Source organism: Protopterus annectens, chromosome 8.part0, assembly GCF_019279795.1.
Source record: "Protopterus annectens isolate FY-2018-M chromosome 8.part0, PAN1.0, whole genome shotgun sequence".
In the NCBI taxonomy this organism is placed as follows: domain Eukaryota; kingdom Metazoa; phylum Chordata; order Ceratodontiformes; family Protopteridae; genus Protopterus; species Protopterus annectens.
Genome location: NC_056741.1, coordinates 1,104,344,479 through 1,104,371,181, shown reverse-complemented (window position 1 = coordinate 1,104,371,181; position 26,703 = coordinate 1,104,344,479). Strand labels below are relative to the sequence as shown.

The following is a 26,703-nucleotide window of genomic DNA, read 5'->3' as shown; positions in this document are numbered from 1 at the left end:
GACAACGCTACCGCAGCACCATCACCGCAGTGAGTATGTGTCTACCTGTTTGAGGCAATATTCATTTTCCCTTGGAGAGAGCACTCTGCTTTGGCTTGTAAGCAGCCCCCCCCCCCCCACACACACACACACTTATCTTCCACTTTCTCTCTTATTCCCTTCTGTTAGCAAATAGTATCCATAACTGATCAATACTGTGTGTTTGTTAATTTAAACTGAGACCACAGTAGCCTACTGATACAAGGTTATCCTGTTTTTCCACCTGAGAAATGGTTAAGAAATTACTTACAGTTTCAGAGCAGTCCTTGGTCAATTGTGATTGTTTCTTAAACACAAACTTGTCTTTGCTTTGGCTCATTAGCAGCAGTACAAAGAACTGCCTGCTCACATCCTTGTTCTCCCCTCCCCCTTCCCTGTTTATTACCTTAAGACAGTCCCAAAGTTAATAAATATTACCTGTGGCAGGCACCATTTTTAAAACTACAACCACCCTTGTCACTATCATATGTTCATTTAACAGTTCTCTGTTACCTGATTGTTTCCAGCCCCCTCATAAGAGCAACGAACAGGGTCTCTACCCGCTTCGCTCCCCACCCTGCCCCCTATTACCTCCCGCCCCCAGTGGTCCCACCTTTATTACACTCACAAACCCCTCCCATCTTTCCAATAGCCAACCACAGTGCTAACCCAACACTACCTACTCCATCTTCCCACTACTATCACACCTCCTCAACTAACATGTACAAGCATACCTTACCTATGCTCACTGCATGCACTCTCCTTGCATATCTTACATCCTACCAAAGCTCCATCGTTCCCCCACTCAATCACTACCACTGTACTACTACTCACACCACCACTCATGTCTCACCCTCACTCAGCTCTCCTCCAGCCAACTCAAGAACCATCCCTATGCACCCCCCACATATTCTACCAACTATATTCCTTAAACATAAAGCATCCCTACAACTTAACATAGTAACCCTCCCACCATGCCTATTACACACAGAGCACAATCATAAAGTTTCCCTTATAAACACACACATTCGAAAACTGAGAAAACTAATAACCTCATGCATATCAGAACTAGCCCTAAGTAGAGACATCCACCCCAACCCTGGCCCTACCATCTCCAACCCCAGTCCTCATAATCAGACTAGAAGCCACAACTTCTCCCATATTACAGCCAATAGAAAGCCAAGTGACTTCTTTCTAGTAAGCCTAAATATTAGCAGTATATCCAACAAAGTCCATGAACTCCATGCCACCATAGACTTGTACTCCCCAGATATAGTCATCCTGACAGAAACCTGGCTAAAACCACACATTACCAGTGAGCAAATACTCCCTACAGGTTACGGCATACTAAGAGTAGACCGGCTAAACAAGAAAGGAGGCGGTGTAGCTATAATATTTAAACAGCATCTAAACATCCAGATCTTAAAATCATCAGCTCCACAAATAGGCAGTGAAGAAATAATATATACCAACCTCAAAATAAACCAAAACAAAACCATCAACATAATTGGATGCTACTTCCCACCTGGCCAAAACATCCCTCCACTAGAAAACCTCCTCAGCTGGTCTACCCACCATCTCTCCCAAGAAACTATAATTTTAGGTGATTTCAGTAGTGACTGGCAGTCCTGTTCTGGCAACCATCCAACCCATCATGTAAACCTTCATGGTTTCACCCAACTAGTCCAGTCGCCAACCAGGATAAATAAAAACTCCAGCAAGCACACTACCCTGGATTGGATACTAGTCAGTAAGAGCCCCCAGTCGTATATAACAGGCTGCTTATTAGATAGCCTCAGTGATCACTCCCCAACATTCCTACTCAAAAAATACGTAAACCAAGCTAAACCTGTCATCTACTGTCAAATATGTAAAAAAACTAAACTTTAACCCACTCACATTCATTTCATCCCTTAAGGAATGTAACTGGCATCCTCTAAAGTACCTCAGTCTTGATGACGCAGTTGAATTTTTTAATACTACCTTCCTGAGCATCCTTAATTACCGTGCCCCCATAAGACTTTCCAGAACCAAAGCACAACCCTCCCCATGGCTACAGAAAACCACTAAGTCAGAAATGAAAAACAGGGATAAAGCCTGGGAGCACTGGCGCAAAACCAAAACCCCCTCAACTAGACAGAAATTCCTAGAACTACGCAACAGAGTCAAAAAGCTAATAAAACAGGACAAATTCCAATACTATCAGTCTGCCCTAGACTCCTCACATCACAGCCCCAAACAGTTTTGGTCCTCCATAAACTCCATCCCCCACCCAGGTAAAGTCAGTACCCCTCCTCCTAACATCCCTCACTCCTCAGAAAATATTGCTACCTCATTCAACACACACTTCACACAAACCATACTATCACTAGCTAAACAACACAACCCCCTCCCCTCCAACCCACACCTTCAACTAGTAATCTCCCCACTGCCTTCTCTTTTTCTCCTGTACCTGCCTCCAACATAAAAAAAAATCTTAACTAAACCTAAGCCCACCAAATCAGGAGCAGACAACCTCCCAAGTGAATACCTACAAATTGCAGCTGATGCTCTGGCCTACCCAGTATCCATCTTGATTAACTGATCTCTGTCAGAAAGTTACGTTCCCACACTGTGGAAAGTATCACATATAATTCCCCTCCACAAAGCCGGACCCTCCACAGAACTAACCAATTACCGCCCCATAACTATTCTCTCTCCACTCCAAAATACTAGAGAGATGCATACACTTTCAAGTCTCAGACTACCTCCTTACTAACAACCTCCTTTCCAATACTCAGCATGGTTTCCGACCAAACCATAGCACCACCACTGCCTTACTCTCCTTTACTAATACTATCCTTCAGCATAAAAACAATGGCTCTCTCTCCTCTGCTACTTTAAAGCATTTGACATGGTCCCATACAAACAACTTATATCTGTCCTTAATAACCTATCCTTCTCTCAATCAGTCACCAACTGGTTTCAGAGTTACCTGTGTGACTGCCAACAATCTGTTGTATGGCAGAATGACATATCTCCCCAACTACCTGTCTCCATAGGGGTTCCCCAAGGATCTATCCTTGGACCCCTACTCTTCTCTGTTTTCACCAATAATCTATCCTCTGCCACCAAACATGGCACACTCATACAGTACGCAGATGACTCAACCATCTGCTCAGCCCAGTCCCTACCCAAACTGCAAAAAGTCACACAGGAAGCCTTTTCCTGTGTTGAAACTTGGTTATCCGATGCCCAGTTAATACTCAACCCAAACAAAACTAAACTACTCATCTTCCAACCCACCAAACATACTCAAAACAACTCTCACTTTAACATCACAGCAAAAGACAACACCACTATATACCCAACTGAACACACCAAATTGCTAGGAGTGGAAATAGACAATAAACTAAAATTTGACATTCACATATCCATGACCATAAAAAAAGTCCACAAAAAACTAGGAGCGTTATACAGAAATAAGAAACTTCTCACCAAAGCAGCAAAGATTTCAATAGCCAATTCCCACCTTATCTCCACCCTACTTTATGCCTCTCCAATATATACCAACCTAAGGCAATGCGATCTAAACAAGCTAGAGACCTGCTACAACAAAATTGCCAAATTCGCCACAGGGGCATCCTACCATAGTCACCACTGTCTCTCACTTGCTGAACTGGGCTGGCTTGAACTCCCTCACCTCCTTCAATGGTATCAACTCTCACTCGCCGACAAACTAGTAAACCATCCACTGAATGTCCCATCCCTCCAGAATCTACTCCAGCCCTATCGCACCACCAGACTACTAAGATCCAGCAACAAAAATCACTTGCAGATCACTAAAGCCAATAACTCTGCTGGTGAAGCACTATTCTCTTGCACCATAGCCAAATTATGGAACTCCCTCCCACCCACAATTACCTCCATACCATCATGCACCCACTTCAAAGCTTTACTAAAAGCGCACCTAAAAACATGCTGGCTCTTCCCTTGCAACTCCCTCTCTAATATCACCGACCCCATCCAACCACTACCTTTCTTTCCACTCCACTAACTTGATTATAGCAAGCTGAGATGCTCATAAGCCTAGTACTTATTATACAGCAGGAACTTCTCATTGTAACATTTGTTAATGTCTGTTATGTACTTCACAGATAAAGATTCTAGTTGTCTTACTGATGTACTATGTTCTTCATCTGTAAATATGTTGTAAGTAATTGCTATGTTAAATTGTTAATCGCTATGTAATCCAATGTAATTACTGTCTGTTTATTTTAACTGTGGAGCTTTTCTCCCCGGGCCTCCGCAGAAAATGGACCCACGTCCAGTCGGACACTCCCGGTCAACAAATGTAAATAAATAAATAAATTTCCTTTCATGCCAGGGAATTGGATTTAGCTGCGTCTAAGCAAACCGTCTCGTCCTGAATTTCTAATGCCATTTCTTTTTGTTATTCTTTCCATGGCAAGCAGCTTTCTTCCTCTGTTCATACACATTACGTCAGAATAGTAGCCTTTTCTGGTGCTTTTTCCAATAGTCTGGACACTATATCTATTATGGAAGCTGCTACTTGTTTTTCTATTCACAGCTTTACTAAACATTATGAGTCAGATGTCATTTCTAAAGCCAGGGCAGGTTTCGCTAGGGCCATATTACATGGGGTTTTTGGAAGTTTCTTCAATATCATTCTCTTCCCATCTTCCCAATAACTTTTATACTCTCCATTCTGTAAAGAATACGGCAACAGTGATAAGGACAGACATATACAATTGTGTAAGATCTTTCTATAACAGTAGATGTCCTACTTCCCACTGTTGCAGTATTATTTCCCTCCTCCACCCCCCCCCCCCCTTATCTTCAGTTGCTCTTTCTGGCCAATGGGTATCCTTTTCTTCCCTTCCTGGATGTGCATGTTGTTTCCTCTCATCTTGCTCTTATTCTCCTGGGGCATTTCGGTTGTGAGGAGTAAGTGTGTGTATGTCACATATGTACCTTCTACAGTGGACATAGGTTATATGCCTGACATATGGTGCCCAGAAGGTATAAAAGCTTTGGTATGCTGTACAGACATTCATCTGTCCTTGGCAGGATATTCCTTCTGTAAAGAATACTGTAACAGTGACAAGTAGGACAACTGCTGTTATGATAAGATGTTACACAACTTTACATTATCACAGACAAATTATAGAATAGTCACCCTTCCAGAGGAAACAACCTGAACAAACCTGTTTTGGAGAGTAGCAACAAAATCCATGTGGCCCTGTGCAAATATCCCATTCTGGAGGTATTTGAGGGCTGTCTGTCTCTCTGCCTTCCTTTAAGCCTGGTACTTGCACAGGACAAATGAATAACAATAGGAATGTCCAGTCCCATTCCATGCTCTTTCAGCAGCCCATCTCCTTACTGCTGTCCACCATCTTACTTTGTCAAAAAAGGGCAGTAAAATACAAATTTTGTAATGAAACAAGCATTCAAATAGTGCTCACCACACCAAAAAGGGTTAGGACAGAAGTTTTTTTGGTACCAAAGAAGACAGAAGACCATATGCATATTTTGTACTTAAGCAGCATGAACAGTTTTATTTGGGTGGTCATAGTGCAATCCATCATTCCATGTTTGCCATAAGGAATTTGTATGTGCTCTGTAGAACTCTAAGATGCCTTACTCCACATAAAGTTGTCCAAGGAAACCAGGAGATATATACACTTCTAGCAGAAGCCATTCACTGTCAATTCAGGACTCTCCCATCTAATCTCACCTCAGTCCCCCCAGTGTATTCACCAAGTGTATGTCTTTAGTTGTAGTGAAACAGGTGTTACAAGTGGTGAAAAATGTTCCTCTGTCTGGCTGAATGACTACTAGGTGCTCCATCACTGAACAGTTTAATCTCTGCTCAGGAGTTCTTGATAACTCTGTTTTAGTCCTTAAGGATCAGAGTGAATGCTGCAAAATCTCTGTTGTTGCCATCTCAGCTGCTCACATTCATAAGTTGCAGCCAGGGCACAGATTTTTTTATGCAGACCATTTACCCTCTGACATGATCTTGTCTTTTCAGCAACTAGTCTCTTCACTCATTCATTTGCCATTTACCACAGCCCCTCTTTGCCTAAGACCTTAGGGTTTAAAGTAGGATTTCCAGTGGTACCCTTTGCAAAATGCTGTATTAGAGTACTCTGGTGGATGATGTTAGTGCAGTGGTCACAATTCTCAGATCCAATACCTCAGCAAATAAACACCTGAAGTGATTGTTAAATGTGTCTAGTTTGACATTAGGCACTCTACTTCAGATTCCTGTCCCACTTTGTGGCTGTCATCACAGATGTCTCTGCCCTAGGATTGGGAGGGAGGTTGTTGTCAAGGTCAGACTATCCACAAAGTGTAGTCACACTTGGAGACCAGATTACATGTCAGTGTTCTGAACATGAAGGCAGATGTTCTTCGTGTTTCACTGTTGCAATCATCACACTTGGGTTATCTGCCTGCAGGTAGACCTCAACCGGCCCGAATACCAGAGACTTAGTATTTCTGCATCGGTTGCTGTCGCTCCAGGCCTGACGTCAGGTCGTTAGGGGTATAAAAAAAGGCAGCCAACGCCATTACATCAGTCTTTCTTGCTGAGGAGCCTGAAGCAGAAGCAGTTCGCGTGAGTGCTGGTCGGCCGCTACCTGAGTTTTCATTATCGAATTGAATTATCCTGAAGTCTTCTAAAGCTAAGTACCCCATTGGGGATCCTTTTTTCCTGCTCTAACCGTTGTCAGAAAAAGTTAACAATTGTCTTGCCTGTGGAAAGCAAATATCACACTGAGATTTTCATTCTTACTGCATCACCTGTTTAGGCCCAGACCAAGACGTTCCTCGCTGTCGGTTTTGTGCCTTGTTCAACACCCGAACTATTTGTCGTCGGGCCCTTATTGTCACTAAATACTTTCATTCTTGATCTCTGCAGTCCGTAATGGCTTCAGTAAGCCATCCAACTACCGATCTACTGAAAAAGCGTAAGAATAAAGACAGAGACAGACCGCACAGGCTAAAAACTGCTGACGACACTTCCGTTAAGCTAGTCACCGGTTCGCCGGTACTCAGTGAGGAGTTTTCGCAGCCCCTGCTGCCCACTTCAGTAGATTCGCAGGCCTCTGCCGAGACATGTTCGGAGTCTGGTATGCCGCGAGACTCTTCTTCGACAGAACCTGCAGATGTCTCTACCTTGGATGGGTCCGAAGCCGCTGAGCAGGCACCAGCTCGTGAGGAAGTTCTTGGCACTACCAATATTCGACACAAACCGACGACTTATTTTGCGTCTTCATTTCTGTCTAAAACTATAGAGTTTTTAAAGCTAAGAGTGCATGCTATGCCTAAAAAAAAAAATGACCCAAACTCATGCACCTGCTTCCTTGCCACAACATCAAATGCTTAAAAATGGCAGAAGACCTTATTGTGTTGATTAGGGGAAGTCAGCTTTCCCCTGCTAAAAAAAAAAAGAGAGACCTGTCCCCAGCAGCTTTAACAGACCAAGAGTCCGACGACTCTGAGGTATCTGATTATGAAGACATGCCTTTATCTGCTTATGAGGATTCAGATGCAGAGGAATCTATTCCCTCGGCTTCTCCTCCAGATGATTTTTCTTTTGGTGAAACCTTACATACTTTAAGACAGCATTTCCATTGGGAATGCCAAGACTATCCTCAGTCCAAAAAGTGACTCAGAGGATTTCTAGATTTGCCACAACATAGGCCTTTAGTAATACCCCCATTCCTGGATGTTGTGGATGATGTCTTTATGGAATCCAGTTTAACTCCTGATACTTTACCCCCTGCTCCTAGGAAACCAGACAAGTACTACAGAGTTCCTGACTCTCACAAATTCCTTTTCAAAAATCCTACTGCTGACCCAGAGGTCATCTCCCAAGGGCCTAAAGGTATCAAAGCAACTACAACTAAGAATCCCACTCCTTCAGACAGGGATTCCAGAGCTTTAGACAGATGGGGTAAGAAAGTATACACCTCTGCAACTGTCGCCATTAGGACTTTGAATTGCCAATTTCACATGCTGAAGTACAAACAACATGTTATGGAACTTGTTAAGCAAAAAATAGCTACCTTTACAGACTGTGCAAAAAATGAAGAATTACAAGAACTTATGCATTCTGCAAGCCAAGTCAGCAAGCATACATTGTAGCGTGGCTTTGACGCCCTAGAAGCATCTTGCAGGGCAGCAGTCACAGGTTCTGTACTGAGAAGGCATGCTTGGCTTAAGGAGCAGACCTTGCCAGATCATGTCAAATCAAAATTACTAGACACTCCTTTGAGTAAGGATAATCTGTTTGGCACCAAAGCAGAAGAGGTTCTTAAAATATGGAAGAAAAAGCTAAATCTATGCAGACAGTCAAAGATTTCTTGCGAGTACAGCCTCCTAGATTCAGAAGGCATTGCTCCTTGAAACATTAGTCCTTTCCAGCCCCCTCAAGACCATCTCAAACTAGACCCAGGGGAAACAGACCCCCCCCCCCAGACTACAGTCACAGGGTATGCAGAGATCTAAGCAGTGGAGTGCCTTCACTTCAAAAACAGAGTGTGTTAAGCCACCCCCTTAGGGGAAGAATTCCAAATGCCTTCTTAACTCCACTCCCCACTTCTGCCCAACTGCTTGTGCCCCTAGGAGGAAAACATGCCCATCATGCAGAAAACTGGACTTCCATCACCAAAGACCGATGGGTCCTCAACATTGTATACCAGGGATATAAATTTTACTTCCACTCACTGCCAACCCAAAAAGGTTCCCAGACCTTCCTCCAAACCAGTGGGCAGAGGCACAAAACCAAGATGTTCTTCATGTTTCATGTTGCAGTCATTACATTTGGGTAATCTGCTGGCAGGTTGCTCTCAGGCGGCCTGAATAACAAAGTCTTGGGTCCTGCGTCAGCTGCTGTCTCCTCTTCCATGACATCAGGTCATCAGGGGTATAAAACATGCAGCCAATGCCATTTTAATCAGTCTTTCTTGCCCTGTGGTGCCAGAAGCAGAAGCAGTTCGCAAGTGCTGGTCGGCCGACTCCTGAAATTTTCGTATTCGAGTTTCAGAACCGAAGTCTTCAAACTAAAGCTAAGTACCCCGTTGGGGTAACTTTTTCTTGCTCCTTACCAATGTCAGTAAAATTTAATAATTGCATTACTTGTAGGAAACAAATACCTCCATAAGGATTTTCATTCGTACTGTATTCCTTGCCTAGGCCCTGATCACAACATGCCTTGCTGTCAGTTTTGTGCTAAATTTAACCAACGCACTATTAAGCGTCAGTATATTTTTGCTTCTAAATATTTTGGTTCAAGATTTAACTACCCTGAAATGTCGTTGGCAATCCGACTACCGGAGTTCATAAAAAACGCAAGGAAAGAGACAGAGACAGACCGTCGAGGTCCAAAACCGATGACAAAGCTTCTCCTAAGCCAGTCGCCGGTTCGCCAGTAATCAATGAGGTGCTTTCGCAGTCCCTGATACCCGCTACTCTTGAGTCGCAGGCCTCTACCAAGACCCATTCGGAGTCTGGTATTCCGCGAGATTCGCAAAGTATTGAACCCTTGGATAGCTCTCCCTTGGGTGGGTCCGGAGCCGCTGAACAGGCTCCGGCTTCTGAGGGTGTTTTCAGGCCTCAACATTTTTACATTAAACCGGCGCCAGCAACAAAAATAAGGTAAAAAAACAACTTTTATGTCTAAAAAACCGACGCATGAGCCACGTGCTCTGGCCCCTATGCCTAAAAAACAGATTATCAAAATGGCTGAGGATTTGATTACCTTGATTAGGGGTTCCCAACCCCCCCTGCTAAGAGGCCTAGGCAAGGCACTGATTATGAATCTTCTGATCAGGTTTACGTTTCTTCTGATTCCTCTTTTGATCAGGAATTTTCTATGCTACCCTATGAGGATTCTGATGCAGAGGAATCCATCCCATCTGCATCTCCTCCTGAGGATTACTCTTTTGGAGAGACTTTGCATACTTTAAGGGAACATTTTCACTAAGAGAGTCAGGACTTCTCTGAATCAAAAAAGAGGCTTAGGGATTTCCTTCTTCATCCTCAGCATAGGCCTTTGGCAATATCACCTGTATTAGACATTGTTGATGATGTGTTCTCGGAATCAAGCATGGCTCCCGATTCCCTGCCTCTGGCTCCTAGTAAGCCAGACAGATATTACAGGGTTCCTGACTCCCACAAATTTTTTTTTAAAAATCCTGCTGCTGATCCTGAGACTATTTCTCAGGGTCCCAAGGGTGTTAAGGCTTCCACAGCCAAAAATCCTACCTTCTGATAGAGATTCCAGGGCGCTGGATAGATGGGGTAAGAAGGTTTATACATCTGCAACCTTGGCAGTCAGGGCTTTAAACTGCCAGTTTCATATGCTTAAATATCAACAGCATGTTATGGGCTTACTGAAACAGAAAATGATGTTGATTTCTGATTGTGTGGAAAATAAAGAGTTATAGGACTTACTGCATTCAGCAGAACAGGTTGGAAAGCATACTTTGCAATGTGGTTTTGATTCCTTGGAGGCCTCTTGTAGGGCCGCTGTTACTGGATCTGTGATTAGAAGGCATGCCTGGCTCAAGGAGCAAAATCTGCCTGATCATGTTATAACTAAATTGTTGGATGCCCCTTTTCAGCATGATACTCTGTTTGGTAATAAGGCAGAAGAGGTTTTAAAGAAAGTGGAAGACAAAGCTAAATCTATGCAAACTGTAAAAGATTTCTTGCAAGTACAGCCACACAGGTTCAGTAGGCACTGGCCTACTAAAAATTGGTCCTTTCCTGTGTCCAACAGAGCCACTCAGGGCAAACCCAGGCACTCAAAAGGCTCCAAATATCAATCACAGGGTTCTTACAGGTCAAAGCAATGGGGTGCCTCCACCTCCAAATCTGGAGGAAACAAAGCACAACCCTACAGTAAGCAGTCTCAATGACTTTCCTCTACCATCTCCAAGCACTTATCTTTTGGCAGCCCCCCTTGGGGGGAAAACTAGCACTTCATGCTCAAAATTGGCAGTTAATTACCCAGGACAAGTGTGTATTAAACATAGTATCCCAGGGGTACAGATTTCATTTCCATACTTTGCCAATTCCAAATGGATGGCCGGATCTGCCACAAAACCAGTAGGCAGAGGCCAAGAAACAAGTCATGTCCCTCATGAATGTGGGGGCTATTCAACCGTTACCAGAAAAGGAAAAAGGACAAGGATTTTATTCAAGACTTTTCCTGGTACCCAGAAAAGACAATTCATGGCGTCCAATACTGGACTTATCGATTCTGAACACGTTTCTAGACATTCCAAAATTAAAAATGCTGACTTTACAACAGCTACTGCCTATGCTAGGCAAGAATTCTTGGTTAGTAACTCTAGACTTAAAAGAGGCATACCTGCATATCCCAGTAAGGGAATCATGCAGAAGATACCTCCGCTTCAAAGCAGGTTATTTGCATTACCAATTCTCTGCACTGCCCTTTGTAAAGACCCTGGGCGCAGTAGAAAAGCCAAAGTGCCTGACACCAGTAATTACATTCTGCAGACAAAGAAACATTCAAATTTATCCTTATCTGGACGATTGTCTCATTCAAGCGGAGGACAAGGACACTCTACTTCAATATCTGTCGTTTGTAAAAAGGCTTCTAACATACCTAGTGTACACCATAAACGAAAAAAAATCACAACTGGTACCCTTTCAAATAATTACATTCCTGGATGCAAGCTTGAATACAACTGCCCAGATAGCTTACCTCACGCCAGACAAACAAAGGCAATTGACAACATATTTCAAACCTATGGCAACAAAATCCCAGTTATCTGCAAGACAAATTCTGCAGGCTTTGGGGTTCATGGCATTCTGCATTCTACTAATTCCATATGCGAGACTGCGTATGAGGAAACTTCAATGGTACCTAAAAAGTCTATGGAGTCAACATTGTCACAGCCTGGAAACAATGATTCCTCTCATTCCCTGCCTACAACAGGAGTTTCTTTGGTGGGCAGAGACATGTCACCAAAACAAGGGACTGTCATTCACTCTACCCCCTGCCACCCAAACCCTAACTACAGACGCATCAGACTATGCTTGGCGGGCCCACCTGGCAGGGAGATGCATTCAGGGCAAATGGAGCCCAAACCAACTGCATCTGCATATCAACCAGAAAGAAATGGTAGCTGTTCAGAATGCTCTGACAGCCTTCAAGGTCTTACTTCATCCAGGACAATTACTGATAAAGACGGACAACACCACAGTTATGTGGTACATAAACAAGCAAGGGGGTACACATTCCTACCCCCTTTGCAGACTAGCCATGGCCTTGTGGAACACAGCCTTGACTTACCGAATACATCTTCAAGCTCAGTTCCTGCCAGGAAAGCAAAATACTCTGGCAGACGACCTAAGCAGAAATCTTATGGACCCACACGAGTGGAAACTGGATCCACAAATCTTCAGCATCTTAACACAGAAGTGGGGGAGCCCAGACATAGATCTATTTGCCTCTCCTCAAAACTATCAGTTGGGCAAATTCTGCACAAGAACTCATCACAAAAAAAACATGGAAATTGGATGCACTGTCCTTCAGCTGGAAAAAACTATCAGTCTATGCCTTTCACCCTCTGCCTCTACTCTCCAAGGTCTTACTAAAAGTCAGACAAGAAAAAACAAAAATGATCCTAATTGCTCTGGACTGGCCTTCCCAGCACTGGTACCCGCTTCTAAGGAATATGTCACACATTCCTCCGTGGTACTTTCCTCAAACACCTCATCTACTGTCTCAGCAGAACTATCAAATTCTGCACACTCAGCTCCAAACTCTGAATCTTGCAGCATGGCTAATCAACTAATTATTCAAACCACACCTCTCAGTAAATCTGTGATGGATGTCATTTTGGAAGCCAGAAGGCGTAGTACTAGAAAATCTTATGCTGATAAATGGAAGAGATTCTGTGCTTGGAACCAAGCACAAGGAATAGAAACAGCAAAGCCCAATATTCCTCAGATTTTACAATACTTAACTGAGATAGTTGACAAGGGCCTATCTTTTTCTTCAATAAAAATCCATGCCTCTGCCATCTCGGCTCATTATAACACAGAGCCTCCCCTCTTTTCTCATCCACTGCTTAAACAGTATCTCAGAGGGGCTAAAAATTTAAGGCCTTCCATGAGAGCACCAACTCCTGCATGGGACCTCAATTTTGTGCTGGAAAAACTCACCCTGCCTCCTTTTGAACCAGCAGCTACTGCGGATATAAAATTTCTATCTTGGAAGACAGCTTTTCTTTTGGCAGTCACTTCAACAAGAAGGGTTTCAGAAGTACAGGCTCTCATGGCAGTGTAGCCTTTCATTACATTTTACCCGGACAGGGTGGCCGTCAGGACCAATCCTTCTTTTATGCCTAAGGTGGTATCCAGTGTGGCTCTTAACCAGACCATTCACCTGCCAACAATTTTCCCAAATCCGCAGGACAAGGGGGAGCGGATTCTGCATTCATTGGATGTACACAGACAACTAAGATTCTACTTAAACAGGATAAAATCTCTAAGAAAGTCTGAGCAACTACTGGTAGCATTTGCTGCAGGATCAGAGGGGAGGGCTATATCAAAGCAGACTATTTCTAAATGGATAAGCCACTGCATTAGTTTCTGCTATTTGCACCATGGTAAACCTGTGCCCAAGGGAGACAGATCCCATTCTACCAAGGCTGCCTCTACTTCAGCAGCTTTTCTCATAGGGGTCCCAACCAAAGACATTCTAGAAGCTGCTACTTGGAGCCCTGTTCATACGTTCACAAAGCATTATCATTTACCTCTCTTCTCTAAATCCAGGGCAGGCTTTGCCACTGCAGTCCTGCAGGGCCATGTAGCTGCTCCTAATGCTGCTTAGTTCCATCCTCCCATCCATAGCTTTGAGATTCCACCCAAATGTAATAACTGCAACAGTGAAACACGAAGAACACCAGGCATCTTTGGCCAGCATAGGAAGAAGCTGCTGCAGGGTGAGCTGGCATTTTTTTTTTATTTTTAACAGGAAGGTGTTTAGGAATGGAAAAAAAAAATCTAGGCATCAAGTCCCCTCTTTTCTGGGTATCAGGAAAAAGTCTGGAAGAGAAGAACACTATCTGTCTCCCAGGAAACAGGTTGAATTGCCCTTACAGAGAGAGCAGGGACTGAAGGCACAGTTGTGTACACTTACCATAAATGTAGATGTTCGAGTGTATTCACTGTTGCAGTCCGGGTTACCCACCCGCCAGTCCCTATTTTGTACCTTTTCTTTACTTCACTATACTCAGGAGCCTTTGTGGTGTATTTGCTTTTAGTTGAAGGTAAATTTTATGTTTCTAAGGTGTATTTATATATTTGCAGTTTATTTATGTATATATTTTTGCTCCCCATTTGGGGGGCACCTGACATCTGGGGCAAGAAAAACTGATTAAAATGGCGTCGGCTGCATGTTTTATAGCCCTGACGTCATGGAAGAGGAGACAGCAACCGACACAGGACCCAAGACTTTGTTATTCAGGCCGACTGAGGCCAGCAGATTACCCAAATGTAATGACTGCAACAGTGAATACACTCGAACTTCTACATTTATGGTAAGTGTTCACAACTGTGCCTTCAGTCCCTGCTCTCTCTGTAAGGGCAATTCAACCTGTTCCTGCGGAGCAGATAGGTCGTGTTCTATTCCAGACTTTTCCTGATACCCAGAAAAGAGGGCACTTGACGCCCATTCCTAGATTTTTCCATTCTAAACACCTTCCTGTTAGTACCAAAATTCAAAATGCTCACCCTGCAGCAGCTTCTTCCTATGCTGGCCAAAGATGCCTGGTTAGATACCCTAGACTTAAAGGAAGCCTACCTGCACATCCCTATAAGGGACTCATGCAGGAAATATCTTCGCTTCAGGTTTGGATCTATGCATTATCAGTTCTCTGCACTTCCCTTTGGCTTATCCACTGCTCCCAAAGTATTCACAAAATGCTTGGCTCCAGCCATTGCCTACTGCAGACAGAAAAAAATTCAAATTTACCTGTACTTGGACGACTGCCTGATTCATGCAGACAGTCAGGAAATGCTGTTGCAGCACCTGACATTTGTAAAAAACCTTCTAACTTCCCTGGGGTACACCATCAATGAAAAGAAATCAAAACTAGTCCCCAGTCACAAGATTGTATTCCTGGGAGTAAGCTTGGACACAGCATCCCAGATGGCATTCCTTACACCAGAAAAACGAGCCTATCTGACAGACTACTTCAGTCAAATGGCCACCAGAACCCAGCTATCCGCAAGGAAAATCCTGCAGGCCCTAGGGTTCATGGCCTCATGCATCCTACTAATTCCATATACCAGACTGCATATGAGGAAACTTCAGTGGTACTTAACAAGTTTTTGGTGCCAACATTCTTAGGACCTGGAAACCATCATTCCTATCATACCTTGTCTAAGGATAGAGTTTCTTTGGTGGGCAACAGCATGCAACCACAAGGGACTACCCTTTACTCACCCCCACGCTGCCCAGACCCTAACCACAGATGCATCAGACTGTGCCTGGTGGGCATACCTGGACGACAAGTGCATTCAGGGCCACTGGAGCCCAAGTCAAAATCATCTGCACATAAACCAAAAAGAGATGCTAGCTGTGCAGCACGCTCTAACAGCTTTCAGATCCCTACTCTCAAAAGGACACTTGCTAATAAAAACAAACAACACCACAGTTAAGTGGTAGATGAACAAGCAGGGGGGATCCAACTCTTCCCCACAAGCTAGCCTTGCCCTTTGGAACACAGCCTTGGACATGCAGGTCCATCTGCAAACTCATTTCCTGCCAGGCAAACAAAACTCACTGGCAGATGACTTAACCAGAAATCTCCTAGACCCACACGAGTGGCAATTAGAGCCCAACACCATCAGACTTCTGATTCAGAAATGGGGAACCCCAGAGTTGGATCTCTTTGCCTCCCCCTGCAATCACCAACTCAGCAAATTCTGCACAAGGACTCCTCACAGCAGGGCCTGGAAAGTGGATGCCCTATCCTTCCAGTGGGTAAATCTCTCAATCTATGCATTTCCCCCTCTGCCCCTTCTCTCAAGAATATTGCTCAAGATAAGACAATTCTGATTGCTCCGGACTGGCCATGCCAGCACTGGTACCCACTCCTGCGCAGCCTGTCACCGGTGCCACCCTGGCACCTACCCTAGAGCCCCACCCTGCTCACTCAGCGGGGGGGACAGATCTTGCATCCACAACTGCAAACCCTAAATCTTGCAGCCTGGCTTATTCCTTGAATTCTCCCCCAGTGACCAGCCTAAGCAAGCAGGTACTGGACATCATTCTGGAAGCCAGAAGACCCAGTACAAGGAAATCCTATGCTGATAAGTGGAAAAGGTATTGCTCCTGGATTCAATCTAAAGGAGAGGACACAACTCTGCCCTCCCTACCTCTAATCTTGGATAACTTAGCAGATCTGCTCCACAGAGGGCTATCCTTTCCTCCATTAAGATCCATGCCTCTGCCATCTTGGCTCATTACAACTCTGAGCCACCCCTATTCCCTCACCCTCTCATCAAACAGTTCCTGAGAGGGGCAAACAACTTAAGGCCACCAAGGAGAGCACCCACCCCTGCTTGGGAACTTAACTTTGTACTGGAAAAGTTCTCACAGCCCCCTTTTGAGCCTGCAGCGTCAGCAGACTTAAAATTCCTCTCTTGGAAATCAGCATTGCTCCTGGCCATCACTTCAGCGAGAAGAGTGTCTGAGCTATAAGCACTTATGGCCATGGAACCCATCATTATTTTTCATGATGACAAGGTCTCCCTCAGGACTAATCCTACCTTTATGCCCAAAGTGGTGTCCAGTGTGGCTCTCAACCAATCTGTCCATTTGCCAACATTCTTCCCTAATCTTCAAAATAAAGAGGAAAGGATCCTGCACTCCTTGGATGTACATAGACAGTTCAGATTCTACCTGGATAGGACTAAGACCTTCATGAAATCTGACCAGTTACTTCTCAGTTTTGCACCAGGGGCAGAGGGCAAGGCCATTTCAAAATGGACAGTTTCCAAATGGATAACACACTGTATCCATTTCTGCTACAAACACCATGGGAAACCAACCCCTCAGGGGGTCAGAATACATTCCACTAGGGCAACTTCTACCTCTACAGCATTCCTCAGGGGAGTCCCTACCAAGGACATTCTGGAGGCTGCTACCTCGAGCTCTGTACACGCATTCACCAAGCATTACCACCTGCCTATATTTTCCCAATCCAGGGCGGGTTTTGCAACTGCAGTCCTGCAGGACATACTAGCCAGCCCAAACACTTCTTGACTGCCTCCACCCTTTCTACAGCTTTGGGAATCAACCCAAGTGTGATGACTGCAACAGTGAAACACGAAGAACATAGTACAGTTTGTGTACACTTAGCATAAATGTAGATGTTCGAGTGTATTTACTGTTGCAGTCCTGGTTTCCCTCCCTCCAGCCCCCTTCTCTCTGTCTCTCTCTCTCTCTCCCCTCTTTGTGTATATTACTCACCCCTTGCAGGGGTATTGGTATTTACTTTTGACTAGTGGAGATTTTTCCACCATAGCTTAGCTCCCTACTGGGGGGCTCCTGACATTTGGGGCAAGAAAAACTGATATGGTGTCGGCTGCCTGTTTTTATACCCCTGATAACCTGACGTCAGACCTGGAGCGACAGCAACCGACGCAGAAGTACTAAGTCTTTGGTATTCAGGCCGACTGAGGGCTACCTGCAGGCAGATAACCCAAGTGTGATGACTGCAACAGTGAATACAATCGGAACATCTGCATTTATGGTAAGTATACACAACTGTACTTTCTTGCACTTCCAAGCCTTACATTAATACCTGCTCCAGGTATGATAACTGTTCATGCTGACAACATGACAGTGACTTGGAGTATCAAGAAGCAAGAAGTGAACCCACTCATATCTTTTTCTGTTGGGAAGCAGTGAGGTTTTGAGACTGGATTAGGTTGGCCAGCTGCATTCTGATAGTATTCCATATTGCAGTGGAAGTAAATCCAAAATCGGACTGGCTTAGCCTTCACCTATTGATGCCACAAAAGTAATCCTCTTAACCTGTCAGTAGCACATAAGTTATTGTGTCATTATAGAGATTCTTGCTGCAACCTTCTTGCCCCTCCAGCCAGTGTCAGAAGCAATGGCTTCTTTACCATCATGCCTCAACTGTGGAAGTTCCTCAGGGTCGCTGTCCTCCAGATCTCCACTTAAAAGAATCCTAACGTTCCATCCATGGTGGTTCAGGTTTTTCTATATGCCCAGAAACCCAATGTTAGGAAAACCTACAAATGTTAATGAATATGTATTTTTTGGGGGGGGTAATGTAAAGGACTTTAACTCTTTACAGCTCCTGTACTTTCAGTCTTAGATTACCTTTCACAAATCTTTGACACAGGTCTTAGCTTCTCATCTGTTAAAAGTACATTTAGCTGCTGTTTAACATTTCCATTAGGAACAATCTGCATAGAAAACGATGGGAATTGTGGGAACAATGCACACGGGGGAGGGATGAGGTTTAAAAGAAGGCATGACTTAAATGAGCTATTTAATGTTTGACTAGAAATTATTGGGTAGATTATAAATGATATTTGCAATTGGGAGCATGTCAGTATGGCTCCTGAAGTAAAATGCTTGCAACTAAGATTGTGTTGGTGGTTTGTTTTCATCTATATAAACATGTGATTTCTTATGTCGTAAGTGAAGGCTTAATAAAGATGTTTCTTGTTTAAAAAAAGGGCAGGAATTTAATAATTTATATAATGTTGCTTAGGTTATGTGATGTATAGCAATATGTGGGAAGTGTAATGGTTGTTAATGTTAATTTGTTAATACAGTTTGATTAATTTGTCTATATCACAAGTGATAAATCAGTAAAGGTGTTTAAAAAACACACTACAAAATAAAGAAGACAAAGATCCATGAGTAGTAGATTATGGGTAAAGGGGATAGACTTGGTAGCCTAGGAAAGTTTCTAAGGCCAAGCTATGTAATGCTTGATGGCATTAGTCTTGCCATTAATGAGCATGAAGCAGCTCATCCATCAGTATAATTTTGGTAAGTACTTAACTTTCATTTCTATACAATTTTAAACTAATTGTTAAGTGTTAGGAACTGCAGTAGTGTTTCTTACTGTTCATTATTTAATGTTCTTTGCTGTTGGAATGGTTTGAGTAGTTGAGACTGTTCTTATTCAAGTACAGTTGTAATATGTGACACTGTTTCTGAATGAAAATGTAGGACTTTTTAAGCTTGTTTACCAGTATAATGATCTGTGTTATGGTATGTTTTATTTTAGAGTTATTTTATTAATTAAATTAATAGTAATATGAAGCCTTGAAAAACTGCATGGGACAAAGAATGCTGCACTGTGTATAGCTCAGCTATCTGCAAAGTGACAGTAAGCAAAGGAAGTTTTAGTAGAATCTAACAAATGAAAATTCATATTTTCTTGATAAATTTTTTAATGCACAGTCTCTGACATATATGAAGTATGCAACTAATGATGAAAGCTGCATACCCAGTGAACAAAATGCAGTATGTTCAGTGTTTGTAAAACATTAAATGTGTGATTTTTATTTTCCATCCAGCAGAAGGGAAACCAGCATTCCCTAAGCAGAGTGCCAATGATCACTACTCTTTCAACATGTTCAAGTGCCAGGCAGACAAACTGCAGATGAGATATACTGGATGTTTGAGTGTACATATATTGTAAATAAATTGGCTTTATTTGTTCTTAACTATAGTCTATAAATATCTTCAGATTTGCAAGAAATCCTGCCAGAAAAATGAACAATTAAGTTTAATATAATGCCACTGATCAAGTTGTTCCCCACTGGAGTTCCAGCTCAGGTGTGTTCAGGTACCACTCTTTGGCACTGGTGCTACACCCTGACCTATTACTTTCCAAGCCTAAGAAGATCAACCTCTCAATGCTGCAGCTTCACACCAAAAAGCAGCATTTTAAGTGATCAAGGATGGGCTGAGACAGAAAAATTAGTGATGACCATAAACCCCAGACAGACATAGAACTGTCAGCAGTTTTAAAACTATTAAATTGGCCTCTCCTTTCCGTTCCAGTTCAGTTTATGTTCATATATTTAGAGGGTGCCAAGCTGTTTATTCCATTAAATGTGAGAAGTTGCAAACCAGACGTTTTCAGTTAAAACAATGGAGTTTATAAAAACTATTATATATTTCAGCTGATCAAACTAGTAACCTTAAAAAAATTCAATTATTTATTCGTAACTGTTATTAAAATGAAATGACTTGCAGTTTTTGGATGCTGGAGCTAATGTTGAGAAGTGTGCCTTGTTCTCTGTGCTCTACTAATTAATGGCATTAATATGTGTCACTTAAAAAAGATTTGAACAAAAGATTTTCAAACTTCTCAAGCATGCTTTTATTGGCATGTTCTTGCACTCGCATGCTCTTAACGATGATTCTGTTTTTTATTTTACAGGTTATAGTGCTGCTTGTCTGTCTACTTTAAGGTAATTGTTTTTGTTTAATTTTATCCAGGGTTGTTACTTCCTTTTGTCAGAATACATCATTCCCGATTCTCTTGATCAGTTCAGTATCTTCACTGAACTGATCAAGAGTAAATAAATATATGACCCTAAACAGATTGTATGATGTAGAACATGTCAGTATTACACTGAATATTTATTGATTTATCTTCCTGGAATCAAATCCTACACACTGATTTTTTTTTTTTTTTTTAATTTTGAGTAAGGTTATAGAGTTCACAGGAACCAACTATAACAGTCAAATCTGTGGTGGTATGCACAGTACTCTGCACAATAAGGTATAAATATTTCAATCTTTTATACTAAGTGTAGGTCAGTGAGGTGTGTTACTTTCAGAAGAAAACTATCAAAGTATGTTAGTAATGCTTTCTGTTGTACCTTTGCTGCATTTTACTGTATTTTTAATTACAAAAACAGAAAGTGTTCTGGTGCTAGTTGTTGGCATGGAATGAAAATTGTATGCTGGGCATCAGTCCAAGAAGGTGATGGGTTTCTCTGTTTTTTGTAAGTAAGCATAGTTGGCCTATTTGGTTATGTTTAGCTTTCATCGAGACACACATCAGAACAGTTGTGTTCAAAGGGAATCAGATATGATGTACAAGGCTGCATCAAAACTTTTGAGAATGCTTTGATCAATTGGTTGCTAATCATTTGAACTTCACTTCTCTGTCAGCTTTCAAAAATTGCATTTTACTAGATTTTTTTTTTACAGGTATTGTCCATGTCGTTTCATTGCCTTATGTCACTTGACAGGTTCCTGCATGAAGTGGTCATCATTAAAAGATTAAAACATTAAATGTTTATTTGAAGAACTCTCCATGTGAGATACATAATGAACATGTAGCCTGTTTCTCTGCCCTTCGTGTTTGCAGAAAAAAAACACATTTAAGATTGAGTTTGTCATGGAGGAGTTGAGGACTAACTTGGTGTACCTTTCAGCTTTGAATGAAACTATGCTGGAGACTAACAAGACGCTTTCTGCTTTACAGTAACCTAAAGAGATACAGATTGGTGAATTCTGGTCATCTGTGGTTGAGTCTTTGGACAAAGTCTTGGCCCTGGACATCATGGTGGTAGATATTGTTGGGTGTTTCAGGAAGCTAAAATCCAGATTGACTTTTTTATAATGGCAGAATGTTGAATGGTTCAAACAATAGAAAACATTGGGATTCTCTGCAGTAGGAATAATTAAGGATCTTTGGTGCCCAGGAGGGACTCGAATGCAGAAACATTGGAGTCTTTATTAGCCACTGTAGTAGTAGAGTGCGACAACCATTTATTTGTTGCAAAACCAGTGGACTCAAAGGTGTCCTGGAACAGCCATTGTGATTTGTTTTCTCAACTACCAGGACAAAGTTTCAAAATAACTGAGAAAAATTTGAGGTTTTGCAATAAGTGAAATAGTTGATGTTCTTTGTTTGGGTCACTGTTAGAATCATTACTCTAGCCAAATTTCCACTAGTCGGTATGAATATCATTTTGAGTCTCCCCTGAAAGTAGGACACAAGCCTAGTGGGTCTAACCCAGTCAACAAATGATGGCAAATAATTAAATATTTAAATACATTATATTATGGAACTTCGCCACTGACCAAGCTGATGTCACCTTCACCTCAGATGTTATCACATTACCTGATATAAAGATCACTTTTGCATATGCCATCTTTATTTCTTTCTTGCTGCATTGCTGAATATGCAGTTCGTACAACGGAACAGAGCACCCTTTAGTCCATATGCCTAGGTCACAGACCGTAGAGTGAGCAGATTAAGTATCCTATTGGGAACCAGTATTTTATCATTTTTTTTATAGAATTAAAATAGTTTGGTCTTTTTTTAATAGATGTTCCATGACATTAAGCCTGCATGAAGGCGTAGGGCATGAGTGTTTCTAGCAGGTACATTTGCAGATTAACTTTAAAGACTTCAACAGTGAGCATTTATGCTGTCACTAGTTTAGACCACAACATTTGTAATCGTGAGGTTTGTCAAGGTCTTAAGCCATAAACAAGAGAGAGAGAGACAGAAGTCCATTCTAGCCTATCTGAGGGAAAAAAAGGCCAGTCACCCTTTGTGTAGAAGTTGGCCATATCATCCAGTCCTCAGGCTAAAACAGCGTATCCGGCCCCTACACCCCCACCCCAGAAATTGTGTTGAAGAAGAGGGATCCCTCAGAGTTGGACAATGCCAGTAAGGACCTGAGATCCAAGAACACTATTCCCATGGTGCATTTTACCGTACTTCCACTCTGGTGTCTGTTGTTGCCAAGACCTGTGATGAAGCACCTTCCAGGGCCACCACACCTGTGGCCCGTAACATGTGCTACCACCTGCTGTAGGTGACAGTTAAACTTCCATTCAGGAGCACCACTGTATTGTTAAGCAGTGAGTGGTATCCCAAGGGTTGTTATTGATTAGGGCATCCACAGTGCTAAAAGTTTCAAAGCCAGGGATATTCCTTCTTGGGCACCCAAGATGCCTGCACATCTCCCTAAGTCTAGGGTCCTTTCTGAGATGCAGGGCCCCTACCAGGCCCACACTGCCTCTTGGTGGACCACCTCTTTCTCCCACTCCCCTTGCCCCCTCTCAAGATGAGACCCAGCTGGTGCAGGACATTGTACAGTTCTTGCAGAGATTGCAGATTACAGCAACTGAGTCATCTGTGTCCAAAATCTGACCTCCAAAAAGACCCAAAGAAAGAATATTCTGAGAGGGATTCTGATCCCACTTGTCCTCAGAATGGAGATAGGAATCAGTGCTATAGATCCCTACTGTCCTCGTCTTCTTCCTGTGATGCAGACAGTGAAGACATTTTGACTTCTGATTTACCACCAGAAAGCCTACCCTTTGAAGATGCTCTTTCATTCCTTTAAGAAAAAACAATGTCCCTTCACGCTATTAAATCAACAGAAATACTGTTAGTACCCACGAAGTTGTAAGTGATCTGAGATCACAAGTTGACTGTGGCATTAACTTCGACCACCATGTGTCTACTGTAGTAAGGAAGGCTTTGTATGTAGCACACTTGATTAGTAAAGGCATCTCCTCAAGAGCAAAGGAGGTTATAATCCCTCCCCTATATCTGTCACTAATCCGGCCCATAATTGAGTGTAACGCCCTGTTCAGCATGTACTGTACAAAGCACCTGCAGCAAATGGAGAGACCTCAGAGGTTTCTAGCAAAAAAGATCAAGGTCTCCAGCATGTGCCTTACACAGACTGACTAAAGCCCCTGTCACTATACTGTGCATCATGTAGACTTCTTATGGGAGACTTCTGCCTGGCTTACAAAACAATCTCAGACCCAAACCTAATGAACTTGCTACATATCCATAAATCAAACTGGACTAGAGCTACCCATTCCAGGGACCTAAATATGGCCTGCAACTTAAATAGGACATGCTGGAGGAACAGATTTGTCTCCCAGTGACTGCCACGTCTATGGAATTGGGCACCAATTTATGTAAAACAGAGCACCTCTGTGACACTGTTCAAAAGGAACCTGGATGAGTGGATGGGGCACAGTAAATTCTTACCGGGGATAGCACCCACACCCCTCCTGGACATGGGCAGTCATTACTAAATGCAATTCTGGGTGTTGACTAGCATGTCTATAATATTGCATTGGGATGAAAAGGCTAGATTTGAAATGACCTCCAGGTCAATAACCTAGTACACTCCTATGAACATATAATTATGAGAAAGCATTTCCACTGGGATAAACATAAGGCCTTTGCTGGCTAGAAAAGAGCTGTAGAACTTCTGGGACTGAGACCTTCTAAGCTGGTAGTTATTCCTCCAACCTACTGGTTCCATGTGCAGTCCAGGTGACTAGGGCTCATATTGCAGACTTAAGATTGAAAAAAAAAATACATTTGTACTCCACAGGGGGCTCCCAAGATATGTTTGATGTGGCCTTTGTAGAGCCAGATGCCCTCCTCTCCTAGAGACTTGACCAGTTCAGTACAGTCAAGACCTTCACAAATTCCTTTACAAAAAAAAACAATACAGCTGTAGATACAGTGTCACTGCAACCAGCTAGAGGATCTAAATTGGCATCAGGGTGAGACACTGTCTCTAACTTTGGCCAGTACCCTTCCACCAAAGGTAATCCTAATTGTACCCTTTTAGCCAAGGCAACACTGGTGGTCTCTCCTGAGCAGCATGACAAGAAGAAAGCGCAAAGTTGTTGCCTCAGCACAAGGACCTCCAGATTCAAAGCAGGGTTCCCTGCTACACCCAAATCTATCTCACCTTTATTCCAGTTAAGCACAAGTATTCTAAAAACATGCTAAATCTTAAGCAGGAGCCTAGGAAACCTAACAAAAAAGGTCATACTTGGCTAAAAGGAAAATATTCTTCTAGTGCCAATGCAGACACCATGACTCAAAGAGAGTTAAAGTGGCTATCATCCTAGAATATCTGTCAGACTTTTTTAAATCAGGTTTACCTTACATCCCTGTAAAAGTGTATGCTTCTGCTCTTTCAGTCCTTCCTATGGGCCCCACTTGTACTCCAGATCCTCAGTCAAGCACTTCCATTAGGAGGGTATTCACCTTAGACCACCTTGAATGAAAATCATTCTGCCATGGGATCCCATCTGCTTGCTAGGAAAATATACCTTGACCCTATTTGAGCCACCCACTTCATCCTTTCTTCAATAGGCAAGATTGTGTTATTCATGTCTGTTTACCTCAGACAGAAGAATTTCTGAACTTCCAAGTCCTGAAGTGCAAAGATCCTTCATTGTATTTCATAAGGACAGGGTATCCCTGCATACCCACCCCTTGTTTTACATCTAGGGTGGTATTAGAAATTACTTTAAAATAGGGAATTCAGTTACTATTTTTTCCCCAGAACTTCCAAAGTCAGCTGTGAAGTGAAGACTAATTAATCAAAAGCCAAAAGAATGTACTGCAACCAATAATGGTGATGAACTCCAGGAACAGCGAAAGACCTGTTTCCATAACACTAAAGTTTATTTGCTCACAAAGTTAAGTGCTTTCGTTCTTACAGATAACAGGACTTCATCAGAACTAGCAAACATAACACAATCTCATCATTAAATAGTAAAAACGTCCAAATCATATGAATAAATCATTCAGTGAGATGGCAGTATTAATAAATAAATTAATTGAATTCACTAATTATCCCCGTCTAAAAAATTGCTTAAAACACCCTGATGCTATGAAAAAATGTATCATAATGCCCACCATTAAAACACAAATTAACTTGTAATAAATAACTAATTAAAAGATTTTAAGTCAAGAAACAGAAACATATTAAACTTCAAGAAGAACGTATGTCAGAAATACGTATATAAATGTAAATAACAACATTACATTCTCAGTTTATTACATTATTCGATTTTAGCTTATATAGTTTTGCTGCCCTTAGTGTAAGGACAGTAGTTATAGAAATATTGTTATTTAACCCAGGTACCACCCCCACATTTAGTTTGAGTTGCCATGAGGGGGTTTTAAACATGTTTTTAGACGGTATAGTTAATGAATTCAGTTAAGTTATTTATTAATACTGTCATTTCAGATGACTTATTCACATGATTTGGATGTTTTTAGTAGTTAATGATGAGATGGTGTTATGTTTCTTAGTTCTGTTGAATTTCTATTATTTATTAAGGACAAAAGCGCTTAACTTTGAGCAAATAAACATTAGTGTTATGGAAACAGGTGCCTCACTGTTCTTGGAATTTGTCAACGTTATTGGTTGCAGTACGTTATTTTGACTTTTTCCCAAAGCCTCAAAACTGCAGGATAATGGATCCTGCATTCTGTTAATGTGCATAGACAACTGAGATACAACACAAGCAGAAAAAAAGGAATTCAGAAGGTCTGATCAGCTGTTTGTCTATTTTGCAAAGTGGAAAGAGGGAATACAAGGTAACATGCAGAGTGTAAAGGGTTGGCCTGTTGTATTTCCTTTCATTACTCACTTTGTGGCAAAAGTATCCAAGTCCAGATCAAGGCCCACTCTGTTAGACACTGCTACCACCACAGCATTTTTAAGAGAGGGAGGAGGTTACTACCCAAACTAAACCAGAAGCAGCTATTTGGTCATGTGTCCACACCTTCTTCAAACACTATAACCTAGAATGACCCTCTAGGT

General features: G+C 42.3%; 1 protein-coding gene across 4 annotated transcripts in view; it reads left to right on the top strand.

Annotated features, from left to right (window-relative positions):
• POGZ (pogo transposable element derived with ZNF domain) overlaps positions 1–26,703 on the top strand; it is a 2,357,128-nt gene that overhangs the window by 2,283,519 nt on the left and 46,906 nt on the right. For all 4 annotated transcript variants that reach the window (XM_044080634.1, XM_044080633.1, XM_044080632.1 and 1 more), the window contains one exon: positions 20,517–20,547. In XM_044080634.1, the coding sequence (XP_043936569.1) occupies positions 20,517–20,547 (31 nt within the window). The remainder of the gene's footprint in view (positions 1–20,516; positions 20,548–26,703) is intronic.